The following is a 27,683-nucleotide window of genomic DNA, read 5'->3' on the forward strand; positions in this document are numbered from 1 at the left end:
GTTCTTGTGATGGTTCTTGTGATGGTTCTTATGATGGTTCTTATGATGGTTCTTGTGATGGTTCTTGTGTTTCCTGGGTTCTTATGATGGTTCTTGTGATGGTTCTTGTGATGGTTCTTATGATGGTTCTTATGATGGTTCTTGTGATGGTTCTTGTGATGGTTCTTATGATGGTTCTTGTGATGGTTCTTGTGATGGTTCTTATGATGGTTCTTATGATGGTTCTTGTGATGGTTCTTATGATGGTTCTTGTGATGGTTCTTATGATGGTTCTTGTGATGGTTCTTGTGATGGTTCTTGTGATGGTTCTTATGATGGTTCTTGTGATGGTTCTTAGGATGGTTCTTATGATGGTTCTTGTGATGGTTCTTGTGTTGCCTGGGTTCTTATGATGGTTCTTGTGATGGTTCTTATGATGGTCCTTATGATGGTTCTTATGATGGTTCTTAGGATGGTTCTTGTGATGGTTCTTGTGATGGTTCTTATGATGGTTCTTATGATGGTTCTTGTGATGGTTCTTACGATGGTTCTTGTGATGGTTCTTGTGATGGTTCTTATGATGGTTCTTGTGATGGTTCTTGTGATGGTTCTTATGATGGTTCTTATGATGGTTCTTATGATGGTTCTTGTGATGGTTCTTGTGTTGCCTGGGTTCTTATGATGGTTCTTATGATGGTTCTTATGATGGTTATTGTGATGGTTCTTATGATGGTTCTTATGATGGTTCTTATGATGGTTCTTATGATGGTTCTTGTGATGGTTCTTAGGATGGTTCTTGTGTTGCCTGGGTTCTTATGATGGTTCTTGTGACGGTTCTTATGATGGTTCTTGTGATGGTTCTTATGATGGTTCTTATGATGGTTCTTATGTTGGTTCTTGTGATGGTTCTTGTGATGGTTCTTATGATGGTCTGGTTCTATATGTCTGTTGTGTATCGTGCACTTTGGGTTCTTTTCTGTTGAATTGTATTTAATTATTTTTAGTATTTTGTATTTGTTATGTTCTTGTTGTTGTTTATGTTCTTCTGTGTTTGGTTTAGTTTGTTCTTGTTTGTCAAAGCACTTTGTAAACCTGTGTTTTTAAAAGGTGGTATATAAATAAAGTTATTATTATTATTATTATTATCATTCAACACGGTCTAAAAGAAATGAATTTCCGGTGTTTAGTAACATAAATGTGTTTTGTTTTCGCGGATTCTTTTGCACACACACCCTCATCAATAAGTATTCCAAATGAAGCGTTGTGATTGGCTGATTACACTATGACGTCAGACACAGCGCCGAGGCAGGAAAAAAAAAAAATCTCCGCCGCTGCTCACACCGACTGACCCGCTTCCAGGGAAAACTGCTGTAAAGTTTTGTCAGCGATAACGACGAAAACTCATGAAAGAAACCTGGACTACGGATAGTTCTGAAGCTGGACTTTAGTGGCTGTTTTAACCCCATTTTCATCATAACTGTGTGTTTCTTGAGAGACTTTCAAACTGGTGGAGTTTTCTTATTTTAACGGCCGACGGGATTTCCTCTCATCTCGAAGTTCCCAAGATGAACTTCGGTCCGGTGAACGGGAAACTTTCTGTAAGTCACCAAAACTCTCCTACACTTGTTTTATTTAAATGTATTCAACTGTTTCACAACAAACTGCGGCTTATTTAAGTGCAAATACTGTTTAATAAATGCTCTAAACGGAGGATAGATGTCTCGTATTGTACGTTAATGCGACGCTGCTTCAACACGACGGTTAACTTTTTAATCTAGTTATCGCGATAACTCGTTAGGCTTTAAGGAAAGTATGAAGCACATCTCCTGGACATTTCCTGAACTATTTGGGAAGCTGTGTAATAACCATTGGGAGCAGAAATCACGGCCAGGCCTGTTAAAGTTGATGGAGAGAGATAAAACAAGTCATTGTCCGGGAAGCTGTGAACACTGTGTTTATTTGTTGTTTATTAGAGTGTTTATTTCTGTCAAAAAAAAGCTTCTGTTTCTGCTTTCTGTGATCTGTAACTTACACTACATGTGCTGTATCATTCACTAAACCCCTCCTCCTCCTCCCCCTCCTCCTCCTCCCCCTCCTCCTCCTCCTGCTCAACATTACATCTACCATCTGTGTTGGACATCATGTGGTCATATTGTTCAGACATTCAGCATATGATGGCTCTTGTACGGTCTGTCACAGCGGATGTAGCTCTCTGGCCCTGTCCCTAAAGGCTCTATTAATAAAGTGCAGAGCAGTTATGGCTTGCTGTGCAGGGCTCTTAAAGCTCAGGAAATCTTTAACACTTAAACTTAGCAGATTTCTACTTCTGTTAGAAAGTGCCAAAGAGCTCATTCTGACTGCCTGGACATTATTGAAGAAGCGATATCAGACTGGGGAGAGTGCTGTTGTACTGAATATTTGCATGCCTGGGACAGGGTAAACAACAGGACACATCGTTTATAATCTAATCGGATGTAAATATGTTTTTGTTAAGCAAAGAAACTGCACTTAGGTGATCATATTGATTGTTTTCTGAATATAATACAAATTGATTTGTTCTTCTTTTGTTACAATTCACTTAACATGTTTTATCCAAAGTGATGTACATCAGAGAGTAAGTACAAAACTAATCTAATCTAATCTATTCATACACTGCCACCTGCCACCGAAGCAGAGGGAGCAATGCGGGGTTAAGTGTCTTGTCCAGGGACACATCAGACATGTTGCTCAGCTGGGGATTGAACCCTTGACCTTGCGGTAGGGAGGCGACGACTATACCAACTGAGCCACAGCCGCCCTGTGGGACGCCCTAGACACATATTTGGTCTCTAGATGCAAAAACGTGGGATGAACATCACCAAAATCTAATGCAATTCTCTGTAAAAAATCTCAATGATCATGTAGGAATACACTGCAAAATTGCTAAAACCGCCAATCTGACCTTAACGAGGAAACAATAGGCCCAACAAAATATCATAAGCTGATTTAGAAAGCTCCCAGGAGGCTGAGACAAATCAGCCTCGCTTAGCATGGTAACTTGAACTCTTGAACAGCGGCTGTAGCTCAGTTGTTAGGGTTGCCACTTCTCAACCGGAAGGTTTACGGTTCGATCCTCGATGTATCCTTGGGCAAGACACTTAACCCCGCATTGCTCCCGCTTCTTCAGTGGCGATATATGAATGGATTAGTGCTGTTCTTACTTGATTCTTATCGCTTTGGATAAAAGTGTCTGTTAAGTGAATTGTAACTAACTTGAACACAGAGTTAGCCTCCTTGGTTGACGCTTAAAGCTAAAGCTAGGTTTTTCCTTTCCTGTTTCATAAAAACAACTTAGCTGTTGCTGGGCAACAACAGCTGCAATAGCAGGAAAAACATAACACGATTAAGCTGATCTAATGTCTGCATGTGGCCAGTATAACTGTTAGGGCCATTTAAAGTAGAAATACTCAGAACTATTTTGTGTTTAGTAAGAATCAAATAAAGACGCCTCGAGTAAAAGTCCAGATCCTAGAGTTAAACAAGATTTAACCGATATACCATAATTCATTTTAACAACATCCACAAATGACTGCCTAGGTAGTTCTACTGTTGAAGTATTTGAGTGAGGCCTAACACGTCTGAAGCTGTGATCTGTTGTGACCATGTAAACTGTATTTTTGCACGTTACTTAGTTGAAGCCGCAAAGTCTCTCAACAATATTTTCCAGTCAAGTATTTATTCCACTCTCAGACCTTCACACAGACGCCTTTTCATTCCTCAGCCTGTTGTTTTTTCCAGCAGTGCAAGCACCAAAGCCTGACACTATATAAATGCTGCATATGTATTCACTGCACAGCCTTAAAGTACATAACCAATTTATGAAAGACTCTTTGGATTAATGTAAAGTGTGCGATTGATTTGAGCACCAGAGGGGTGTTCACATCCCTTCAAAGCCTTTGGAGATTTGACTTGAAATAGTAAAATTGGATATGATATCGAAGTGAAGAGTCATGGTAAGCATCTGAGTTAACATTAAGATTCATCACTAGAAGAAAAACTGGTCATTTAATCCAGTATTTCTGTATGAAGTACTGTTTGGCCTAATGCTGACTTTTTGACGGCTCTTGTGTTTTGTTTTGTTTTGGCACTTCTTGCTTAATATTTGTAATAAATACCCCACTATCACAACCCCCATTTCAAATCTTATATCCACAGCATTTACAGAAAACATTTTAAGATGCTTAATACGATACACATAATGGCCCTTTTTAAAAAGACTACTGTTGATATGGGGTTTCCAGCTGTTTAAACACTACTAGCTTAAGTGAAGGTGTAAGAAATGCAAGTTCATATTGACAGGGCAAATAACGGTTTGATTTCTTTTGTGGTCGTAAGGAGCAACAGTGGGAGTTCTTAAACTGCAACATTGCAGCGTTTTTGTCCAAGATGCCGACTGTTCTTGCGATGAATTTTGCAGCTAAAGTAAACGTAACATCTGCTGGTTTTGCCTGGAGCGTCGGTGTTTGTTTTCAGCGTTTGTCTGATCTGTGTTTCAAGTCGTGCAGTGCACCATTTACTGAAATCAGATTTACGTCTCCGGGTGGCAAAGTCAATGTTTATCTCTTCTGTAAACTACAGTGCATTCTGGAGGCCTCCCTCCCCAGCCGGCCCTGTTGCTATGGGACTGTGAGGAAACTTCACCCCCCCTTCTCTTCCCTTCCGACCCCTTTCCCCCCTCTTCTAATCCCCCCTCCACACCCCTTCAAATTGCCGGAGTGTACGTGCCTGGCTGTTCAGTAAACTTCCTGTCTAGAGTACACAGATATGCTGATATTAGAGGCATCAATTTACTTCTGAGAATTGTCATGCCTATGCAAATGTACTCTAGATTGTTATCTGTAATTTCTTTTTTTTTTTTTTACTGTGCGACTGGGTGTTGGTTCACACAGGAAATATCCCTCTCTGTCTCTGAGGACAACACAGACAAGGGCAGGAATGACATCTGGGACAAGTGGAGGTCAAATTGTGTCGCAGGGGACCGAGCAGTGGTCAACAAATTGTCCGCTCCAGAGTTTCTACTTCATACAGAGTCTTCTGCTTGTAGCTGCTCTGCATGGTGACCATGTGAACAGTAATAAACCAGCCTGTGGCTTACAGAGGTTACACAGACACTGAATGATGCAATGCCATGCAACCAAACCACTGTGAGATACCAGGTGGTTGGTGGACCTTTTAATGTTTGCTTGTCACAGTTTGCTGTCAAGTATTTAGTCTAGAGGTCGGACTTTTACTGGTGTTTAGTCTTTTAATTAATCTTGATGAATTAGTTTCCTGAAAGAGTCCGGGCTGGGTGATTTAAAAAAAAAAAAAAATTGAAGAATTGGGACAGGATCAAATGTACACAACTGTAATCAAGTTTGACATTTATTTATTCCATGGGTGGATCGAACAGCCGATCACACAGCAGATTTTGTTACAGCAGCCAGTTAGTCTTAAGTTTACACGCCATGTGCCTTCTTTCCTCTGAAAAGTGTCCTTTGAGCCGTGGTTGAATAAAAAATTAATGTTTTCCTGTGAATCATGAGAGAAAGTTGGACCTGACAGACACAAAAGTGACTGAATAAATTCCCATTATCCTCTAAAAACAAGAAAATTATTGACAAAAAAATAGGTAAGATTTAAGCTCAGCTAGCAGCCACAACTGCTAAACTCCTCATTTAATGTTTTACCAGTTAAAAAAAACAAGTTCTGTTGGTTTTGATGGGGAAAATAACCGCTCTGTTACACTGAATACATACAAACAATTAAGCTCCTATAGAAAACTAGCTGAGCTATTATTGGCCCGACTCAGCTCCCAGCCCCCAGATAATCCCCAGGCTGCAGAAAAATAGATGAAAACGCTGATATTTACTTGGAACTGTTTATTGTCTCTTATTATAAAGAAAGTACCGCCTTAAGAGTGTGTGACTCACAACGTTAGAGTTCAATAATAACTATATTACAAGTAATTACAACCAATTAACTCTACAGTGTCTTCAGGCCTCTGTACTTGTCAGTATACCTCTCAATCTGACTGCGTCATGATGCATATTGATCTATGCAGGAACAATAAGTGAACTTAATTTTGTCCTAGTAGGATCTGTTGATGTTGTCATCGTTGTTGTTTGTGATTTACTATCTAGCATAAAAGACGTGCTGACTCACTGAGGGAGTGCCACCTGTTGATTTGCAGTTTACTCGCGTCATGCATACCAACGGAGGCAAGTCAGTGCGCACACTTGACTGGTTCAAGGGTTGAGAGAAGCGGGGTAATTTACCGTGTGTCAAAACATCCCTAGGTAAACATATTAACCTCACCCAGCTACATCTAATATGTTTTTGAGATACAAATAGCAACAAAGTTCCATAGCACGCACTTTTCACTGAGAATGTGAACCATACTTTGAGGTTCAGTACTCTCTCTCACGCAACTCTCTCATGTGTACACAAGTCATCTGATGGGTCAGATCACATGAGTTAGAAGTTAACTGTCCCTTACGCTCACAACACGAGGGGTGGACACTATTAGCCAAAGGGTAGAGAGCTTTTCTCAGTTTCTACTTCTTCTTTTTGTATTACTATTTCATTCTCCTTTTCTTTTTAGAATGTTTTAAAACACATGAATACTGGAGAGCATTGTATGTTATGATCAATGCTGCTAGCTGTTTTGTCATGCTGTTTTGTTTTAAAGCTTTCTTTTCATATTAAAACAAAAGAAAGTAATCACTGGAAGGAAATTGCTGTCCCCAAATACTGCTAAAGCTGTGTGCATGTTTTTCTTTCGTTGTAACAGTGAATGTCTGCTAATTCTTAAGCAAAAATATAAATCTTTTCTGAGCCTTTCAAATGTGAGGATTTGCTGTTTCTGATTCACACATCATAGTAAGATGGTTTTTGGTCAGTTAAGCTGGAAAAAAAATCTATTTCTGAAAATGTCCCTTGGGCTGTTCGAATTTTAAAACACTGTCTCATTGAATTTGACTGGATGGTTGATTATTCCAAAAAAGATAGCCAGTTGATTAATGAAAATGACTGTAGCCTTAGGACTATATATTGAAAATGTTTCTATCTATATCCACAGTTAAATACTTTAATGGTTTGCCAATAAATGCCAAGCCATGTCCAAGGTGTAACTTCTAAAATGTGAGGGTCCCCTGCTTTTCTTTGTTTTTAAGTGGTCAACAGATTTGATCACTGTTCTTTCAACCATACAAGCTTTTCTTCCCCCCCTCCCACAATTTCAGACATCATGTAGAGCAAACAGATTTTATTGGAAGAGAATGTAATCAGCCATAATTTAACCATAGTTAAAAATGTCCTTTTCTGTGCTTCCCAGAGTCTAAAAAAAACATTTTAGAGGCATCACCCGGTGACTTTCTTGCATGTTTCTTAGAAAACATAGCTTACTATGGATATTAATTTTAAACATGAACAAATAATGTTCTATTTAAGAGATGATTTTCATCTCTACACAGTAGTTTTTGGTAAGGTACCTTTAGTGGTACCTCGGATTTGCGACTCAGAACGAGGCAGCATAAGGTTTGCATCAGTGCTTCAATCCGCTAACTTCCTGCTTTCCTGGATGAATGAGCAGATTATAACAAAAGTTTTGAGTCTAAGAACAAGCCAAACCTTTGTCCATAGAATGGACTTCTGTTTACAAAGACATAAATCCAACATAAATTCCAAGTATTGATGGCCATTTTATAGCTTGTTGACCTGCTAGCAGCCACATAGTCTACATTTTTGCTGTGATGTGTTTATAGAGAAAGCTATAAACTGCCAGAGCTTCAAGGACTTTTTTTCCTTTACACAAAGACAGGCTTTAATGGAGCTAATGTGATTGTCTGCAGAGCGAAGTGATGGATTCCTGCACATACTTTAATCTATTAGTCATCCCTTCTTGCCCTTTTCCCTCCTGGATGTCTTGTGAGTCCCTGCTTAGCTCCTCTGTGAAGGAACCTAATCAGAATTTGAAATGGCTAAGTTGAAAGCACACATCTCTAAATTTAATTTGTGGATTGACGTTCCAAATTCAAAGTACCTGCTTATCCCTCAATAACAAGCTGTGTGACTCACTAGGCAGCCTACCCTTTAGAAACCACGGAGACCACCTCAACCTCGCAACGCAAACAAATTGGAATATGTGTGTCACACTGCCGCACCTGCTGACGACTTTGAACCCGACAAACGTCAGCTGCACTCTCTTTCTTAGTCATCAAAGCAATAAGAACTTTTCATGTGGTCAACAGTATAGTAACAGTAAAAAGGTGTTTGTGTTAAAGGACTTTTTTATTGACTTGTTGAACTTTCTATTGTTTCACATAGTTAACTTTCCCACACAAATAATTCAGAATCTTGCACAAGATCATTTTAAGTCCTCATGTGAAGCTGCCTCATGTGTTTCATCAGATTCAATGTGGAAACTGACTAGCATCCGATTAGCTCCCCATGTGCGTTAAACTTTGCCTTGTTGTTTGTAAAAGTTGAGTTACTCTCACCATTCAGACTGTTTTGACTTTAGCCAGACGTGGTACCTCGTATTGAAACAAAAGGTAAAGCTGTGTCTCTCTTCTCAGGACACAATCACAGGGACTAGTCCTTGCAGGAAGATATGTACAACTTCAAAGATATAAAGCTTTTATCTTCATCACAGTAAGGACCCGAAAAGCAGAATCCAAATTAAAGTTTTAACCTATTTCCAGAACTTGGCATTTTTCGAGTCTGTTCTCATCTGCAGTAAAGTTTCTATTTTAACCACCTTTGTCAACACATCAACTTCAGGTTGTCATTTCAAGCAGCCTGTGGTTGAGCACTGAGTGTCAGGAAAGTCATGTACACTTTTCATCATCGCGTGTCTGTTCTTTATCTTTTTCTGCACTCTGCAACAAAGGTGAATGTCACCTAACCTGCTTGTGACACACAGTCATATTCATCGTATCAGTGAAGCACACCTCCTGAGGAAACTCAAGAATTTTTGTCGCTGAGCTGCAGCTTCCCTGAGTTAAAAATATCCTGCTATAGCGGATATGTTGTGGGTCTGATCGGGTGCTGGGCCTGCTCGGAGGCAGGCTGCTGTTGGAGGGAACAGTTTGGAGCTGAACCCTGCATGAAGCCTCTGTATTGTCTCGAGCTTCCTGTGCTCCCTGAGAGGAGGGGGCAGCTGCTTTTCACACGCTCTCACACATACACTGTATATATGCGCTTGTACTCTATTGTGTGTGTCTTCTTCACTGTGTGTCTGCAGTTTTTTGTGGCGCAACAATGTGGTTTTCACACCTTCCTGTCGAACTGCTTTAAAATGACACAAGATTCGCTCTCCTCATTTTGTATCGCTCTGCTTTATAGAGATGAATGTCTCCCAGCTCGGCTGATTTATTCAAAGTGTCAGACTTCTCTCTCTCGACATAAGCTGGGTTGTACTTGTCTTCATCATCTAACACAGAATGTCAGTGTAATTTATCACTCCAGGAAAGTTATGCATGATCACCCCCTGACTCCAGGGAACGGCAGGCTTTATCTGTGAAGCAGAGAACATTCACTGTCCTGTCAAGGTCAGCCTCGAGGAATTTGAATCGTACAATACACAACAGTTTCAGTAAGATAACCCAAACAGGACTGAAACACAGCAGAGTATACATCATATTAAATTAGTTTTATTTGGGTCAAAGTGAACTTATCTTAAATGATAAATTGAGGTATGTTGGTTCAATTAGAAGTATGTTTAAAACCGGAGTCTTACCAGTACTGGAAATGAGGTTCACTGATAAAGTAATGATATTATAGAGGATGTCCGTTGTGGGACAGAGTTCCTGTGTTTTGGTATTTTGCTGTAAACCTCTCACAATTACATGAGACAATCGGACAGTTATGGGTAACTATCAAGTGGAGCAGAAAGCAGATACTATTGGTCAATTTAACAAAGAGCCAACAGAAAGATAATGAACATTTTTTGATAACCGATGAATTCCTTCACGGATTTTTAAGCAGATATTGTAAAAATACAATACAGCTGTGGGATACAGATAATTTCCTCTCTTAACCGATGTTAAAATTTCCTTCATGATTTGGTTTGCTATGTTTAAATCTGATGTCTGATCTCCCAATGTGCTCTTGCTGGATTTTATTACAATCTGGGTTTTTTTGTTTTGATTTATTTTTGGGCTTTTTAAATCTTTTATTGGAGAGGCAGGACAGAGTCGGTCAGGGAGAGAGAGAGTGGGGCGTGACATGTGCTATGAGGACCGTAACCTCCCTACATGGGACTTGCGAACTAGCTACTAGTCCAACAACCTGGTTTTGAGATCGTTCTATCACCCAGTCTCGCTGCTTACTAAATTGATTTACTTGTTCAGATATCAGAGTAAACTTGCTGCCTTTTGAGATTTGGGACTTTTAGCCACAACCCTTTCAAATGTGTTGCTTTGGTAACCAAAATATTGTGGTGAAGAGGAATTATTTATTCAATTAGATAGGACAAGTAGACAATCGGACCCAGTTACATAAGACTGTTTAGCTCTTATGTATTACGTTAGATAATGTTGCTTTTGTTTGGTTAACTTTCCAACACATCAGCTCTCTGTTTTATTAGTCAAAGAAGAAATGGGATCTCTGAGGACAAAGTGTAAAAACTCTGGCACAAGTTATGCTCGGTATCAGTGGCAGCTGTAATGCAGACACTGTTCTCTCCCTACCACCCCCCCAGTTATAAAACTGAGCCGAGCTGCTTGTCTTTGTTGTGGTTTGTGGGAGGCTATGACATGATAAAGATTGAGCGGTTGTAAGGTCTGTGTGGGAGACGAGTTGTTGACATTTGAGCTGAAGTAACATTTCATATTTATGTCATTGTTGATGCATTTAAATCGGCAGCTGTTGTACAACGTGTTTGCTCCTTTAAACCCCTCCAACTGCCTCCATGCCTTCAGATATAACGAAGATAGAATGGCTAAACTCTCTTATGGTTGTTTGTCAGACCCTCCAGCTGCTCATCTGATCATCGATAATCAAATAAACGTATTACCTTGTGTTTGATCAATCAACGAATCACAGGTTAAATTCTGAGACTGTTTGAAAGAGAGTGCATAAAGAGACTAAAGAGACCAAGAGACTAAAGTTGTCAATTTTTGAGACTACTATCATTTCCAATACCACTTGTAAAAAGTACAGAATATTTTAAGAGGAACACTCAGATCTTTGGCCATATTTTTAACCCCAAAACAGAGAGAGCACTTTCTAAATTGCACAAACACATTGGCAATGTTTCAGGGTCAAAACGCTGCCGAAGTATTTGTGCAATTTAGATGGTGTACATGAGTTTGCCTTTAGGGTAATTCAAAACAGAGAATTACCTAATATTGGGTGCCTAGGACTTCTGTTGTTGTCGCCGTGGTATCAAAACATGAATAAATCAATATTGTTTCAGTAATCTGAAAGAAGTTTAAAAATCTGGTATCGTGGTAACCCTACAAGAGACAACCTTTGATTCATTTTTGAAGGGAAAAGTCGTACTTGTTCACATTTAAAACTGCATGTTACTTAAAGTATATCATATGTACATCCCCTTTGCTTTATTTATACCCAGCAATACAGGAAATCTAAACCTTTCAGGAGCTCATTCTGCTTTGTCATGATGTCTCAGAGTACGGATGTATAAGATTTTATCCATCACAGCTGTCACATTTGATTGCAGAAAATTATTGGCTAATAAGCAAAGCGTGATACGGAGATTCAGGTCCGGATACAGGAATATAATGAGTTGCATCGTGTCGCCCCTTATCAGTTCGTCATGATTGAAATTATCTGTCAGATATGAAATGAGGAATCTCCTGTGGTGTATCTGTCGGTTGTGTGCGTGCATCACATTTTCTGTTTTCCGTTTCTGCCCATGTGTTTTATAATAGAGCTCACTGTAACTGCCTCAGGCTTATAGAGTGATCACAGCCCTCTAAATGGCCCATTGATAACCTGGGTCAACTGAAAGGATGTCCTGTCATTTAGTCACAAATGCGTGCTCAGTGTACATGGCATGTGTAGAGTTTTTGCCAAGGCAATTTGGGAGAAAACGTTTTTAGAGGAAGTGGAGGAGGGCTACTGTTCTCAGATAAACAGAGGCTCCCTCTTTATTTTATTGTATTTTTTATTAGTTTAACTAGCATCCTAACTTATCATACATACACACTGAAAGCTTGACAATAGGAGGCTGTTTTACCAAACAATCCTCCGCTGAGCCCACTGGTTGCACAGAGGATAGGGAAGGCTGTGAAGTGGACTGAACCACTTGGAGAGTTTCCAGGGATTGTGGGTTTGGAGGGCTTTCTACGCTGAGGTTACGGTCACTCCAGTCTTCCTCCTCACTTTGCTTGTAGAGGTAAAACTAAGCCGCATTGTGGCCGGCCGTTGTGTACAGAACATTTTTCGCTCATGTAGTTCAGCAGCCTTAGGACACTAGTGTGGTGGACACATGTGGGAGGCGTTGTTTGTTTTCCTTGTCTGTCAGCACCCTGTGTTTAAAATACCACAATGTGGGATTCCCTCAGACTTACTGAACTGTGTTTATTACAAAATAAAACATGTTTGATTCCCACTGGAGCACATGGAGAAGTGATCAGGCACTCTGTCATCCTAGCAATAACAAATTCTGCTCTTTGTTTTTCCTGAGTTAAAATAATTCCTCAATTAATTTATAAGTGGCTTGAGAGAAATTTAAAACAGAAAATTACTGAGTTTCAACTTCTCAAATGTGAGAAATTTCAGTTTCTCCTCTGTTTTGTACCCTTTATGTTTAAGGGGTGTGTTTATCTTAGAATTTCGATGCTCTAATCACATTTTGCATGTACTAAATGTGTTCCTTTTTTCACTTCAGCTGCACAATAAACACCTTAACCAGCCTAAATGATTCTTGTTTTTCACCTTATCAGACTTTTCCATATGCACACACTACCTGTCAACCGGACAGCAAAACATTTCCAGCCAACTACTTTGTTAGTATCTCAAGAAGCTTCAAAGTATTTTTGACTTTATCATATATCCAGGTAAGGGATTTAAGTCCTCAGATTCCTGGATCTAAAGTAATCAGAAAGATAGGCAGAGCTGGAGTAAACAGCAACACTTAGAGACCCAGAAGCCCCATCCAAAGAGGGTCTGAGAAACTCTGATAATTACCTGAAACACTGCTTGATCCAGTCAGAGGGGGACACCTCTTTGGATATGTTGGCTCCTGGTAAAAATCAATAAATAAACATTTTATTAGAACCGGTTTTTAAAGTTGTAAAGTTAACAACAAGCCCTGTGTTGTCTTTCTGGCTTGCTTTGTGTATGTTATTCATTTATGTATTTATTAATTAATCTTGATCCTCAGGGGAGCGCCGATAGCCTAGCGGTTATGTCATGTGCCCCATGCACAGAGGCACTCATACAAATGTGACATAAAAATCCACAGTAATCACATTACAGCACGCAAGCGTTATATATCGTGTTGTATGATTTCACGCTGGCTGTCTCCACTAAATCCGTTTAATATTTTGTTCTGTGCTCTGTGAATTTCAGTTTCTCCTTGCTAACAATGTGACGTATAGTGCTCTTGTATTGACGATTGGATGTGTGGTGCTTTGTATTGATGAGCTGTTGACTCAAATACTTAACACTCGGAGGCTCGTCGATAAAAGTCTTGCGGCCGGAAAAAAAAAAGAGGTATTTCTCTGGTGTTGTCGACACGAGTCAAAAAGCTCAACATTTCAATTACAGATGTGGATATTATTTATGCACCGTTATCCTCCCCTTTGTACAACAAGCTAACAAGCTCTGTTGAGTTTGAAAAGCGAGTGCCGGTGCCTTGTAGAGCTAAGTTTCTCGTCCGTCTAAGCAAGCGACAGAGAGGAAAATAAAAAAGGTGCTGTGTGGCGGGCAGTAAGGACATTCCAATAGGAAACAAGTCAAAGTGGAAGTTTAGAAACAACCTCTTGAGTATTGAAAACGACCATTTCTACTATTAAACACTTGATTAAACAAAGTATTTTGAGTTTTAGACATTGTAATTTTTTCTAAAAAAGAACAAGTCCTGTCTTTCACCAATGACCAACCTAAAGTGAATTGCATTTTGTTGACTTTGGCCCTTCTGTCACAGTTCGGCACCAGTCTTGTGACTCTATTCTGGACTAAAAGTCTTTACATAATGCACTTAACTACACTGCTAGATATTAGTCCAAGGGATGCAAAATTGATGCAGCAATTTGTTGACAATTGGTCTCTTCTCGACTAATGATTCAAATCTTCACCTTTTCGTTTGTTTAGATTGATATATTTGAGTTTTTGGATTGAAGAATTTAAGGACAGCAGAGATTTTAGTTGAATTTTCAATGTTTTCTGTTGTTTCAAAGACCGAAAGATTTATCAGCTAGGAGGAAATGATCAGCAAACGGAGAGATGTCACTGGATCTTTGTACAGTAGCAGAACAGGGTTGAGGGCGGCTGCACCTGGGAGTGTTTTTGAATTACAGACTCTGAAATGAACAAAGACTGGAAATGATGTCATCTCTGTGCTGTCTATGCATCATCGCTGTCAAAGAGACACCTGAGTTTTAACTTTTGAGTTATTTATTACGTGCTTCCACCTGGATAAATAAACTCTCTGACTTGTGCATTGTCAAAGTGTAGAATTACCCTCGGTGGTGCTGAAGCTCACTCTTTCCTAGCTGTCTTTTTTCCCTCATCTCTTCTTTCCACTGTTTTTCTGTGCACATTTTTTTCTCTCTCTTGCCTTTTCACACGGCCTTTTACTTACTCTCTTCCCAAATTCAACATCTCTCTGCACCCCCCCACTCCGCCTGGAGTCATACACATAGTGTATTCAAGTCTTAAGACTTAGCCTGTGTCATGCAAGCTGTTAGCCCCCCTCTTCCTCTCTCTCATTTTATCTCCCTCCCCTTCCCTTCTCTCTTCTGCCTTCCCCTCCCTCCCTCAGAATGTTTGGATAGATCTAAATGGTGTGATTGTGACTGCTCTGTCGGCCGTCTGCCCTTCCACGTCTGCCTCTCAGCGTCTTTGGAAAGTCTGACGTGAGCAGAGGGAGAGGAAGAAGGGAAAAGGCCGATTGAGTGAGAGGGGGAGAGAGAGGGGAAAGTTCTTTTGAACAACAAGGCATGGCGGCCCTCCAGAGAGCCACGTCTAGCATCAGGAGTCAGCTCTAGCCTGTCCCTCTTTCTTTACCTCTGTCAATGTGCTCTTTCAGTCTTTATTCCACTAATTCTCCCACACTGTCTTTTTTAGACAACCTATTCCCCGCTGAACATCCCATCTTCAACTTGCTGGCTTCCAATTTCTCACTTTGAATCGAACCCTCCTCCTCCTCCTCTTTCTCCCTCTCAACCTGGCCCTCTCCACCCTAACCTGTTCCCTTTCTTCCCTGGTCTGGTTAGCAAAGGTAGAGGGGGAGACAAAACCTCGAAATCTAGGCCTCTCATTTAACCAGAAGGTGTCGCATTGCATTTGAGGCGCTTCATGGCGGTGTCACATGTCCCGGCATTCAAAGAGTCGGGGTTTAAGAATGTGGGTCATTTGAAGTAGAGGCACTAAAGTGCGTTGTTTGCCAATGAATGGAGCCTTCTCACATTGACATGGTGAAAAGCGTGTGAATAAACACCAGCGCCTGGGGGCATCACTAAAGTGTTCGGCTGTATTCTTCTCGGTACCCCACCTGTACAAGCCTGTTATTATCCCGCACATGAATAGATTTCAGGAATCACATTTGATACGGGCACCCGGCTGTTGTTAGCTAAGATACCTTTTATCGAAGCTTTTCTACTACACCCACAGTCGCTGCCTTTAAACCTCTCCCACAAGAAAACCAGATCACGCAGTAATTAAGTTTGGTCGCCTGTTGTGCTGCATGTAGTCATGTTGCATGTGTCGCTCTGCATCCTGCACACCCGGGGCTCTTTGCCTGTAGGTCTGCCTGACTGGTTGGCTCCCTTAATTGCTCTCCCACGGCAGATGTTCGGATCAGATGGTTCAAATTAAGTCGTATATTGCTCACACAAGGTTTCCTATGAAGATAGACTCTCCTCTTAACTGTCTTTCTTCTCACGAGTTTACGTGGGTGAATCTGTTTACTGCGAATACAAAAAAAATAATGCAAATCTTTTTTCTTTCCCCCCCTCCCGCCTCCTTCTTTCTCACACTTAACATCATGATTCAGGTGTTGGTGGCCGCGCTCTTTGTCGGGCTGGTTTGTCACGCGGCAGAACCTCCAGCAGCTCAGTGGGCCGGCGATGAACACAACAACATCACCCAGCGACGACACAGAACATGTGTGGAAAATCAGCAGTACCTCCACCAGGGACTACTCTGCTGCCTCAATTGCCAAGCTGGTAAGAAAATCACATTAAGTACAATATATACAAGCGTCAATTATAGTTCCATTTTTACCCAATCATATGAGCCATGTGGGCCCCTGATTCTGCAACATATCACTTAGTTTCCTGTGAAGAAGTGGTTCTCCAACTTAATTTAATAAGGTACCATAACCCCCCATAAAATACTTTTCATTTAAATAACCCCTGACCAAAAAGAAGAGCTTTTATAGAGAGGTACAAGTGCATGAAGTGTTTGACAAGAAAAGCGCTGCACGTCCGTCCTGTCTTTGACAACGGCTGCTGTATGACCAACACTGCTCCGTTACTTTTTTACTCTGTTTTATATTTTAGAGGGTACAAGACACGATCCAGAGGCAGCAAAAATATCGTATATTATGAAAAGAGCGCCGGTTGCGTCAACCGTGCCTTTCTGAAAAAGTTAAAAGATTTTCATCTTGAGTCCTGGGCGCTGCGCTTTTTCTCCGGAGGGCTGCTTTCTGTTGCGAAAGCTCTCTACTCATTCAAATCAATTGCAAAAAAAAAAGCCCCTAGTGCTCAGAAGGAAACGCTAGGTGGACATGGGGCCTTATATAGTTCAAATCAATGAATGAATGAGTGGCTTCATATAGAACCAGGAATTAAGATATTAAAAAACAAAAAGTAACACGGTCTGAAAAGGAGTAGGTAGAAGTTAAACTTATATATCGCTACCACTTTCTCACTTTTCTTTTATTAACTTGTGTATAATTTAAACAAAAATAAATATTCATTGTTAAAAACAATCTCGAATAACTCCAGTAGTTCTCCAAACCCCCCCGACGGATACTTGTACCTCCACTTGAAAAAACACTTACCCGAAGCACTGACCTATTTCTCTCGAATATAACTGAGTGCTAGTCAGAGCCAACATTTGAAATGGCATTTTGTGTGAGAAAAGCTGGAGTCAAATGTCAAACCCAGAACCCTGAACTGTTTCCCAAATGAGTTTTGCAAATAGTCTCCGCCTGGTCTGGAAAGAATGCATGGAGGCAAAACGCAAGAGGAAAACTTGCTCCATCTCAGAGTAAAAAAAAAAAAAAAAAAAGAGTGAACAGAATGTGAAGGAAAATCCAAATAAATTAAAAGTACCAACCATAATCGTTATGTAAAGAATTAAGGAAGGCTGTAAACATTTTTATTTTTAGCTCAGTACATATTTGGCCGAAATGAAATAACTGAATTCTGCTGCCGGCTGATTGAATCATTGAATTTGAAGTTCTCAATTTAAAGAAATCTTTTTATTCAATTATTTCTGGTTTGGTCTTGTGTCACATTTACAGCAAGATTTTACAACTCTCATTCGGCATATGCTTTATTTTTAAAACACAGGCCTCTTTATCTAAGGATATATCCACTTGTATTTAAGAGCAAATGTCCTTTACGGCGCTCTCACACCAGGCAAAGTTGTCCAGTACCGTGGTTAAGCATGATTACCCCCCCCCTGCATGATCTTTCCTGTGCTGAAACACACCTTTTCCAAGCTTGCCAGGGCCAAGGAAGTGTACCGTCACACACTAATCAAACAAACTGGACTTTGAGGGTGAAGTGTTCTCAGGCCTAGTTTGAGTGCGTCCTTAAACTAAGGCTTGCTTGTGGAAATGTGGCCTTTTGAAAATGAACAGTGTTGACAAAATCAATGACATTTATGGGAGATGGATAATTAGTGGATATTTTATTGCACATCATCATCTGGAAGCGACTAAGACATACAAAAAGTCTTGAGGTCGATATTTATTCTGTTTTCAAGTGTTCACTCCGGTTGGTCAGTTGTTACCACATTCTTAAAAGCCATTGTAAATACTTAATTGTATGAAATGTTAGATCCTTGCTCCACAGTGTCAGTATGTGTTTTTTGTTTAACAAGGCAAACATTTGAATTTTTCCGGGTGCACAATGATAGCACTTTATCCCCAGTTAAATTGTGTTAACACAAACAATCACAGCCTTAAAAACACTCTTCTTACTGAATACTTACTGACATCAATCAAAGATTTCTCGTTCCTCTTTTCCTATTCTCTACGGGCTCTTTATTGGAGGGAAGAAAAAAAACACATGACAATCCAGTGGTTTGATTCACAGCATGTGTGAAATAACAATATAAATTCTGAGTGTGACATTCGACCATTCGAGGAACTTGGCTAACTTCACTCTTAATTCCTTTACTCTTTCAAGTCCCCCCATGACATGTTGGATTTTTATCTTCCTAGAAATCTTCTGAAAAACAGTCAGTCAAACTCTTCACTCTTCTGCACTTTAATCAAATCGAACTTGTCAGCTGATGGCCCCGTCGTTTTTGTTTAAAGCATTTAGTGTTATCTCTTGCTTTGGTATGTCCTGTCCAAACATCCTACATCAACAGGAAGCACGTCACATTAGTTCAGATTTACAGGACTTCAGTTGCCAGAATTGTGTGTTTTTTGTTTATATAAACCTTGACTCGTTTGATTGTTGTTTTTTTTCTAATTTATTTACAGGAACCTTTGTGCAGAAAGGATGTGAACGAGACCAGGAGCAGGGGACATGCAACCCCTGTGAGCACGGACAGACGTACACAGAGCACTCCAACGGGATGAACCGCTGTCTGCCCTGCACACACTGTCGCTCAGGTAACCGGAATATCTGCATCCTTACATGTGCTTCATGGTATATTCATTTTCACCGAGTCAACATGAATATTCAATACAGAGGATTTTAAAAGTTATTTTGCACAAAATGGGTCTTGCACTTTAAGCTTGTTAATTTTGAGGGCGGCGGTAGCTCACTCTGTAGGGATGGGAACCAGAGGGTCGCCGGTTCAAGTCCCAGCACGTAAAAAAAATATGGAAGTGGGTCTGAAAGCTGGAGATGCCAGGTCATTTCCTGTGTACTGCCGAGGTGCCCTAAAAAACCCCAAAAGAGCTCTGGTGTGTCCCCTGTGTAGCAGCCCCACTCTGACATCTCTCCAACTTGAAGTTAATAATAAATAAATGATCATAACAGAAGAAAATAAAGTATTAGACATTCATGAATAAAAGATGTTTTCAAAGACGAGTGAAGGGAGTTGTTGGCTCAGCTTGAACCAGTAAACCGCTTTGTCCCATTCGATCGCTGCCAATAATTCTCTAATAAAGAAGATACATTAAATAATAAGAACCAGCTGGGTTGCCCTTTAATCTCAGATAAAGTCGTTAGTAATCCGGTCTGTCATAGATATATTGTTTAGGGAAAGTTAATCCCTTTTTGTCTGCGTCCTCCCCCCCCTTCCTTTCAGATCCACTCGTGAAAATGTGATCTTATGATGTTACACGGAGCAGCAGGGTGTGTCTTTGTTGTTTTTGTTTCGTGGGGGATGAATGTGAGCGTGTAAGCCGTCTCCTGAGATTTGCTTGTGTGTGTCTGTCCTACCTGGCTGAACTGGGTGTGTCTGTGTCTCATTGTCTCCCACACTGGGAGTCTTTGTCTCCCGTGAAAGGCTGGAGCCACAGAAAAGAGACTACAGTTACATGGGATGTGTTTTTGTGCTCGTTCACGGCAGTTTATGGAAGAGCTGTGTGTGTATTTTTTATAACTTCTTCAAACATATTTACAAGAACATCATAACTAATCAGAGAATATCGAGGTGAGTGAGGGGAAACCTGATGGGACACTTCTTATTTTAGAAAATGCAACTGCGGATTTTATAGATCATTATTGCTTCAACTTGAAAGAACATCTCTTTCTAGCACCATTAATGTCTCTCAGAATTAAACCTCCTGAAGACTGAAGAAGACTGTGAAGGACAATTCATGACTTAAATGGTAGCTGGGGGGGGGGGGGGTGGTAATGATGGGGTAATGATGATGTAATAATGATGATAACTGCCAGGTTAGGCTCTCGCGTCACGACTCTCGTCTAGCCTTTCATATTCAGTTTGGGTTAAACACACACGCTCTCCAACCCCAACACACAGACTTACACAAAACACCTGCCAATTAGATGAAAAATAACATAATCAATAAATTACAGTGTGTTTCTCAAAGCGCCAGCTGCCTGAGTGACGACGAAGTGTTGACTTGTTGCCAGCCTCACACTTCAGAATGTTTTTCTTAATGGCGGCTCCGGTTTACCCTGACTCACGTCCTATCTAAAGCGTCTTCGGCTTGTCTTGCATTTCAATCAACACAGAGTATAATTATGCAACAAAATCTGGAAAAAAAAACATACGACAAGCTCCAAACAAAATCTGCGTCTGACACGACACAAATTGAGGGAGGCAGGGAGTCGACGACAGCGTGACAAATGGCTCCACCGCCGTTTGAAAGGAACAAATAAAAAACTTGATTTCTAGCTTTACATGATTAGCAACAAATGTGAAAACCGAAACAATGTCATCAGCATGTTCAAACAAAGACGGCTTTGTTTAACTACTGTTGTAATTTTTCCTCTCAGGCTTTTAAAGGGAACATTGTAGGAACAGAGCACAAACCATGAACATCTTAAACATTTTTTTACGAGATGTTATCACAGTTAATCAGTTTATGTGTTACGCTGAGCTGTGGAGTGGTTGACAACAAGGCCGTAAATCGAATTCTTCTCGACTGTCTTCATCTTCCATAATGAAGAATTGAAAAAGCCTCCAGAGGAAATGACTGAACGTTGGGAAAATTGTCTTTAAAGTTAGATTTTTATATATAATAAATTAAAACCCATGGTCTCAGTAACTTGGCGGTAAAGAAGTAATGTGATGAACTCACTTGTGGTCTTCATGTGAGTGTTAGTGAAGACACTGATGAGAGGCGAGGAAGATGAATAGTTCATAATTCTGTATTTTTTGCCAGGAGCGTTCACTGTGAGATAGCTCTGTAAGCAATAAATAAAATTAAAGGAGCAGTATGTAGCTCTGACACCTAGTGTTTAAAATGGGTACTGCAGTCTACATTCTAAACATCGTAGAGAGCTGTCTCCCCCCCCCCCTCTCTAGAGTCGATGCTCACTCAGGTCACCATGTGGTGGACTCTGAAGCTTCAGTGTTTCTCCAGCTCTGCATGGGTCTGTAAACCTTTCTGTGTTCTAACCTCTCTCCATTTTTCAAAAGCATCTCCAATATTGATCCTAGTTTGAGCACGTTTCTGCTCGTGGAGCTTATTAGAAACATGCAGAGGCTTTTTAGGTCGGGTACAATCACTTCTATCTGAACCACTTCTCTTGACCGCTTCCATCGCTGCAACACCTGTTGACCTGATAACTGCTCTCATATCTGACAAACCGAGGGGCGTCCAAAACGGACATGTGGGGGGGTCTTTAAACCGCCACTCGATTCAAATATAGACCATTCTGTCCCAGACTTGAAACTTAGAAGGAGGACATACTGGCTGCTGCATTGTTGTCAGAGAAGCCAGCACTTCAACATAACATGTTTCCTTAATGTCTGATCAGATAGTAAGATACCTTTTATCATTTCACTCTCTACACATCTCACTGATTGGTCCTTTTAAATTTGACAAATCTGGGAAATTATTCTGAATTTAAAAATAGATGTTACGCATAGTTTACAACAACTCTTGATTCTGCCTGGAGACAAATACTTCATCTACACGTGTTTACATCTATACTATCTTGTTACCTCGAGCCGTCGGGTCGGTCTATAAATAGCCTCGCTTGAACATAGCAGAAGTTGCAGCTGTGATTATGATTGTTAAATTGAGAACGGGACACACACAAACACACGCACAATATTGTGATGACAGTGATGAGAGAAGACAAAGAATATGTTTTTGTGTTTAAGCCGTCTGGGATCAGTGAGCTTCATTTCAGACACAGACTTCAAATAAAGTAGAAACGGATAAAAATAGAATTCTTCCAATAAATCTTATCACCTCCTCGTAAAGGTGACAACGTGTTTATGAGGAGGTGACTAACTGTGGACTTTGGATCTCAGGCAGGTGAGGTGATGTTCTCACCTGTCTGGAAAAGTTGACTGAAGGTATGACATCATTTAGGAGATTTGGGTCATAAATTAGCACCAAGAAGGAAAGACCTGGAAACTTCTAAACAAACTTCTGTGTGTTCAACTTTTTGATTTTCAAGTGACTTCATTTTAACTCCCTTTCCCTAATTGTTAGGACATTTTACAAACACACTCATGTCCGTCAGCTCATCTTTCTCTAAATGTTACCATCCACAGATGAGATTGAAACGGCGTCCTGCACCACAACTACAGACACCAAGTGTCAGTGCAAACCAGGAACCTTCTGTGTCCCAGAACAGGCCTGTGAAGTCTGCAAACGCTGCGCCAAGTACGTCTATTTTCTACTTTTTTCCTTAAGTAGTTTGCAAGTTTGCAAGACAATAATCATCTACTGTCAAGCCGTGATTGGTCCTTGTATTCTGTTTATTTTATGATCTACTTTGACTGAGGATCTTTTCTGTTAAATCTCCAGGTGTAAATCAGGGGAGGAGGAGGTGAAGAAGTGCACGCCTTTCTCCAACACAGAGTGTCGGAAACTGAATCCGTCCCCGACTGAAACCTCCCCAGTCCTCACCACGTCCGCACCAAGTTCTCCACAAGATAACGGTAAGTTAACTTCACTGTTTCACCCAAAACTGCCTGCCCAAGATGAGAAAGAATTATTAAACCTAAACATACTTTTTCACTGATTTATTGATTTCCTCCCCTCCCCCAGTCCTTCCTGTTATCATTCCTGTACTCATCATCATCATCATCCTCTGCCTTATTATCGGCCTGGTTGTGTGGTGGTTCTTCTTCAAGCGGCGGTCATGTGAATCACCATGTGAGTTGCTTTCTGCACATTTGAAATGCTGATGTGCTTATTAAGAATGTGCCCCTAATGCTATTTGTGTGCTTTCAAACAGGTCTGAAGAGCAGCTGTGATCCCAGTGAAATTGTGAAGATTCCCATTGTAAGTTTTTTTGTTGTTCACGTTTTGTAACTTCTTGAAGGCTTTATAATCCATTCGTCTCGGACGTTAGCAGCCAGCAGCAGATAATCTGTGGCACAGTGTCTCACTCCACTTTTTTCACTGTTTTCAGGACGAGAGTGGATCCACAGCGGAAGAGAGGCAGAACAATCAGAACGCGGGTCTGGAGGGGGAGGGGGAGGGGGAGGAGCCCCGCCCAGAGTCTCGGCCCCTGCTGCAGGAGACTCAGTCCGGGTTGACCAAGGCCTCCCCTCCTCTGGAAGACGAGGACCGAGGACTCGGAGACAGTTTACCCAACACCACCAGCTCCTCTCAAACCAGCCTGTCGGCCCTGCCCACAGCTGCTTCCTCTGGTAACACCCCCCACCACAGCCCCACTGCCGTCAGACTGCCCCCTGCAGACATGGTGAGGAACTACATAAAACAAACTTCTTGTCATTTTTACTTTTTGTAATGATCCCATGTTGACACCTCCTTTATGTTTGTATTCCTCTCGTGCTGCAGGATGATCCTCTGCAACATCGATTGCTGCCACTTCTAGGTAAGATCCCCGCAGTGGGAGTGGGAGATTTCCCCACTCTCCCCACTAATTTCATGAATTTTTCATGCCACTTGATGTTGTGCCCCAGAAAGGCTGCTTGCTAAACACAGAAAACAGCTCCGTTTAGCTCAGTTCACGTCAGTCCACAGGGAAATCAAATCAACAGCAGTCATCCAGATCTCACATTAGCTGCTTGATGGATTAATAATCTCATGACAGTCAGGCCTGAAGCATTGGGGAGGGGGCGGGGGGCTGGAACATATTGTCCAATCTATGTTTTAATCATGATACTGTAAAGAAAATCAAGCTTAGCCGGTCTGTTTGATCCCTTTATTGTATTCCTTCACACTGTAAGCGTGGCCTGAAGCTAAATGGAGTGAAATGTACTGATTATATTTATACACATTCAGGGACAATGTAGTTACTGTACACATGCTGCATGAGTTTTGTAATGCGTTTCACTTAGCCTCAAGTATTCCCAGCACAACATGAAGGCTTCATGTTGACCCACTACAAAGTATTACACTATATACTTTGAAATTCCGAGCCAATGCATGTAAGAAGTCAGAAAAAACAAAGAAATAAAAGTGTGCAGATGCTTTTATTTTACCTTAATTTTTGACCAGGGGGATTTCCATTGAGACACAAACATCTCCAGCTCCACACAAAGAACAAAAAACAGATCATAACAAGCTAAACTTACATCCCACAGATCAGCACTAAGACGTGCATTCACTGGTCAAGAGGTTCTTTACTCCTGGTCTTTGAAACAGAAGCACGATGCTCTAGTTTAAGTCAGAATAAGACGTGGGAGAAAAAAAACATTTAAAGCTCTTTTTGCAAAGGCAGAGTGAGTTCAAGGAGTGACCTACATGATGACACTGAAGGTTTCAGCCACTGAGAGTTTTAGGAATCAGTGCTAAACAGTTTGTGTGTGACGGTCGTTTAATCAGTGTTCAATCCTTCGGTTGTAAAAGGTCATGAGTCCGCTGTAAGAGAACACAACTGTTTAAAACAGGATAGACGTTTTGTCCTGAGAGTTCAGCGACCTCCATTGTTCCACTTTGTGTCTCATAATCAGAGTTTTAATCGGTGCATTTCTATTTTTTCAGCTTCTGAAAAATCCCTCAAGAAGAGCTTCGATCTGTTTGACGAGTACCTGGACGTCCGGATCCACAACAAGTTCTTCAGGCGGATCGGCGTCAGCGACAACCAAATTCGGATCGCAGAGAACGCCCCCCCTGCTGACAAGGTGTACGAACTGCTGAAGAACTGGATGCAGAGGCAGGGACTGAAAGCAGACATCAACGACCTGCTGGACACTCTGCTAAGTATGGACCAGCGGCGCTCGGCCGAGACCATCGCCTCCGCCGCCCTGCAGAAAGGCTTCTACAAGCACGCGGACGCACCCTGAGGGGAGGGGCGGCGAGCGGAGGAAACACAAAGTACTCAATGCAAGACGAGCACATAGACACTAAAAAGGTGGACGTTGTGTCTGACGAACAGGCTTACCTCTTTGTGGCCGAGCGGCCATGTTTTCAGAAGCCAGTAGTTCTTTAAAGAAACACAAAAAGGGGAACGCCGAGCCGGATTCATTCGAGCTCTTTAGGAGGTTGACTACTTGCCAAATGTGGTGGTGTACAAAAAATGAGAATGAAGAATCAGTTTTCAAGACAATTATGACAAAAAAAAGAAAAAGAGCACAATCACATGAAGGTGTCCAAATGCAGTAAACCGCTGCGTCTTGAAGCTAACGAAGCTACATGCAGCCCAATACTGAAAAGCTTAAGACGTCTCCGGGCGCGTGTCACTCATCTGGTCGTTACCCCAGATCATTAAACACTCAACCCCGGAGACCGAATATACACTGGTTTGTAGGAGTGGCATTAGACATGTCACAAATACTGGTGCACTGACCTCTGGCACATGTAGGATATGAAACTACAATCATGCTTTAGTTGTTGTTTTGATGTTACTAAAAAGGAGTTCACGGACATTTTCCCCCGACTAAAGAAAGGAAAATATTGGTCGTAAACGTCAAAGTCTTAGCCTCACTAATCAGAAAACTTGACCTCTTCAGTGCCATTCGATCATCTGAGTATAAATAGATCATGATTTTTAATGATGATGTCATGGAGCCGTAGTGTTCAAAAAAACTGTGTTTTCACTCACTAGAAGGAGTTTCCTGAGTTAAGCCTGAATTCCACCAGGTGTGTGTTCGGTCCGTCTCCGCTCCGTTAAGATTTTCACTTTATTCAATCTGTGCGTCCTAGCTCCATCAATCCAGAGCTCTCTGCAGCAGATACACAGGGCTTCTGTTTTTGCTGACCGCCGGAGCACGGCGCATCAATTAACCACAGAAAAGATCGAGCGAGACGGGAAGTCAGACACTGAAAAAAACCTTAAAACGTCCTGTTTATTTTCAGAATAAAACACTCAGTTTTGACGCTTCAGAACAATGACCGTATGTGTGTTTCATACGGTTTTATACCACATACATCGTGTTATCTCGCGCTGTCCAGAGTGAATCTGTAAAAATGCAGCGGCGTCCGGAGGTGCTGCCCCGTGCTGCACACTGAGAACGCAGCCGGTGGGTGTCGACGGACCGGAGCGGACACGCTATTGCACACGTATCTGGTGGAAGTTCATCGTGTTCCGTCGTATTTCCAGCTAACTTCAAGGTCATATTTTATTTATTGTCATATTTATTGTAATGATTCATAATTAACTTTCATTATTTATACCTTTTGCCAAAAACAAAACAAAACAAAAACCCTGCAAGGAAAAAAAAAAAAGAAGAAGCGCCTCAGGGTGACATGACTGACATCCAATCTTTCAAGGTGTGGTTGAAACCTGTAATGAATGAACTCTTGTCTTTCAGTGTAGCACTCTTTTTGTTTCCACACTGTCATTAACGCGTGCCCATTCGGTCACCGTGTTTGAAGCTTTCATTATGTTTAATGTAAGACTTTGTCCGTTCAAATCGAAGTAAGAGATGACACAGATGAGGATTTACCTGCTGTTCTAGTGAACCTGGGGGACCGGAGCGTCCTTGGGGGTGCGGGTACAGACCGGTTTGTCTTGGTTAGACTCTGACAAGATGAAGGAAATCATATTTCTGGATTTAAAAAAAAAAAAGTACTCATGTATTCTCCTTATTTTTCCCCTTGTACATAAAACAAATCCATAACAGCCTCACTAAGTGTGTGTGTAAGTATGCAGCAGCATGGTGAGGAGTAAAGCACAAAGTGGAGTCGTTAGCTGTTCATTTTGTGCCATTTTAGATTTCTTTGTTTTTGCCCGTTTTCCTGCAGTCTCCTGTATATAAAGGACAGAGTTACAGAGTTATATATAATTGCTGAAGAGTGATGCAACAGTGCCGGCACTGCCATCTACTGACAGACAATGAGAATACAGCCTGCACCAATTTCTAGGGACGCTGTACCACCTTCCTCTTTACTCACTGAACCGTTTCTAAACCGTGTCAGATTTTCTTCTTTAATCGACCTCTGAGCACGTTCCTTCACTCTGCTTTTTTTTTACATTTTCTGAGTTTTAACTTTTACAGATTTCATTACAAGTCCTGAGCTGTTCAAATTAACCTCCTGTTACTTTTGTATAGATGTTCTATTCAGCGCTGCCTTAAAGCCCCCCCCCCCCCCCCTTAGTTATTGTTTGCTTGTCATGGATTTAAGATATAAATTATGCAAAATATGTCAAAGCTGTTTTTATGTACATTTACAATAAATGTTTTGTACAGATCGTTGTGGTCGGAGTCTTTATGAACACAAAAGGTTTCTGGGTGGGTGAAGAAACATTTTTACGGGGAGCGCCGGACAGCCTGGCGGTTGTGTTGCACGC

General features: G+C 41.1%; 2 protein-coding genes across 3 annotated transcripts in view; both read left to right on the forward strand.

Annotated features, from left to right (window-relative positions):
• Window positions 1–27,683, forward strand: part of trappc13 (trafficking protein particle complex subunit 13) — a 68,115-nt gene that overhangs the window by 12,370 nt on the left and 28,062 nt on the right. The gene's annotated exons all lie outside the window — the stretch shown is intronic.
• Window positions 1,304–27,584, forward strand: tnfrsfa (tumor necrosis factor receptor superfamily, member a). Its single transcript, XM_020653842.3, has 10 exons — window positions 1,304–1,577; window positions 16,190–16,361; window positions 18,860–18,991; window positions 22,528–22,639; window positions 22,784–22,917; window positions 23,027–23,134; window positions 23,217–23,263; window positions 23,394–23,687; window positions 23,786–23,822; window positions 24,935–27,584. The coding sequence occupies exons 1-10, from the start codon at window positions 1,545–1,547 to the stop codon at window positions 25,234–25,236; spliced, it is 1,371 nt and encodes a 456-aa protein (XP_020509498.1). The 5' UTR covers window positions 1,304–1,544; the 3' UTR covers window positions 25,237–27,584.

The sequence above is a fragment of the Labrus bergylta genome, chromosome 17, assembly GCF_963930695.1.
Source record: "Labrus bergylta chromosome 17, fLabBer1.1, whole genome shotgun sequence".
In the NCBI taxonomy this organism is placed as follows: domain Eukaryota; kingdom Metazoa; phylum Chordata; class Actinopteri; order Labriformes; family Labridae; genus Labrus; species Labrus bergylta.

Coding starts and splice junctions, on each gene's coding strand:
- tnfrsfa (XM_020653842.3), top strand. CDS start 1,545: ATGAACTTCGGTCCGGTGAACGGGAAACTTTCT. Junction 1,578..16,189: donor CGGTGAACGGGAAACTTTCT/GTAAGTCACCAA, acceptor ATCATGATTCAG/GTGTTGGTGGCCGCGCTCTT. Junction 18,992..22,527: donor CTGCACACACTGTCGCTCAG/GTAACCGGAATA, acceptor TACCATCCACAG/ATGAGATTGAAACGGCGTCC.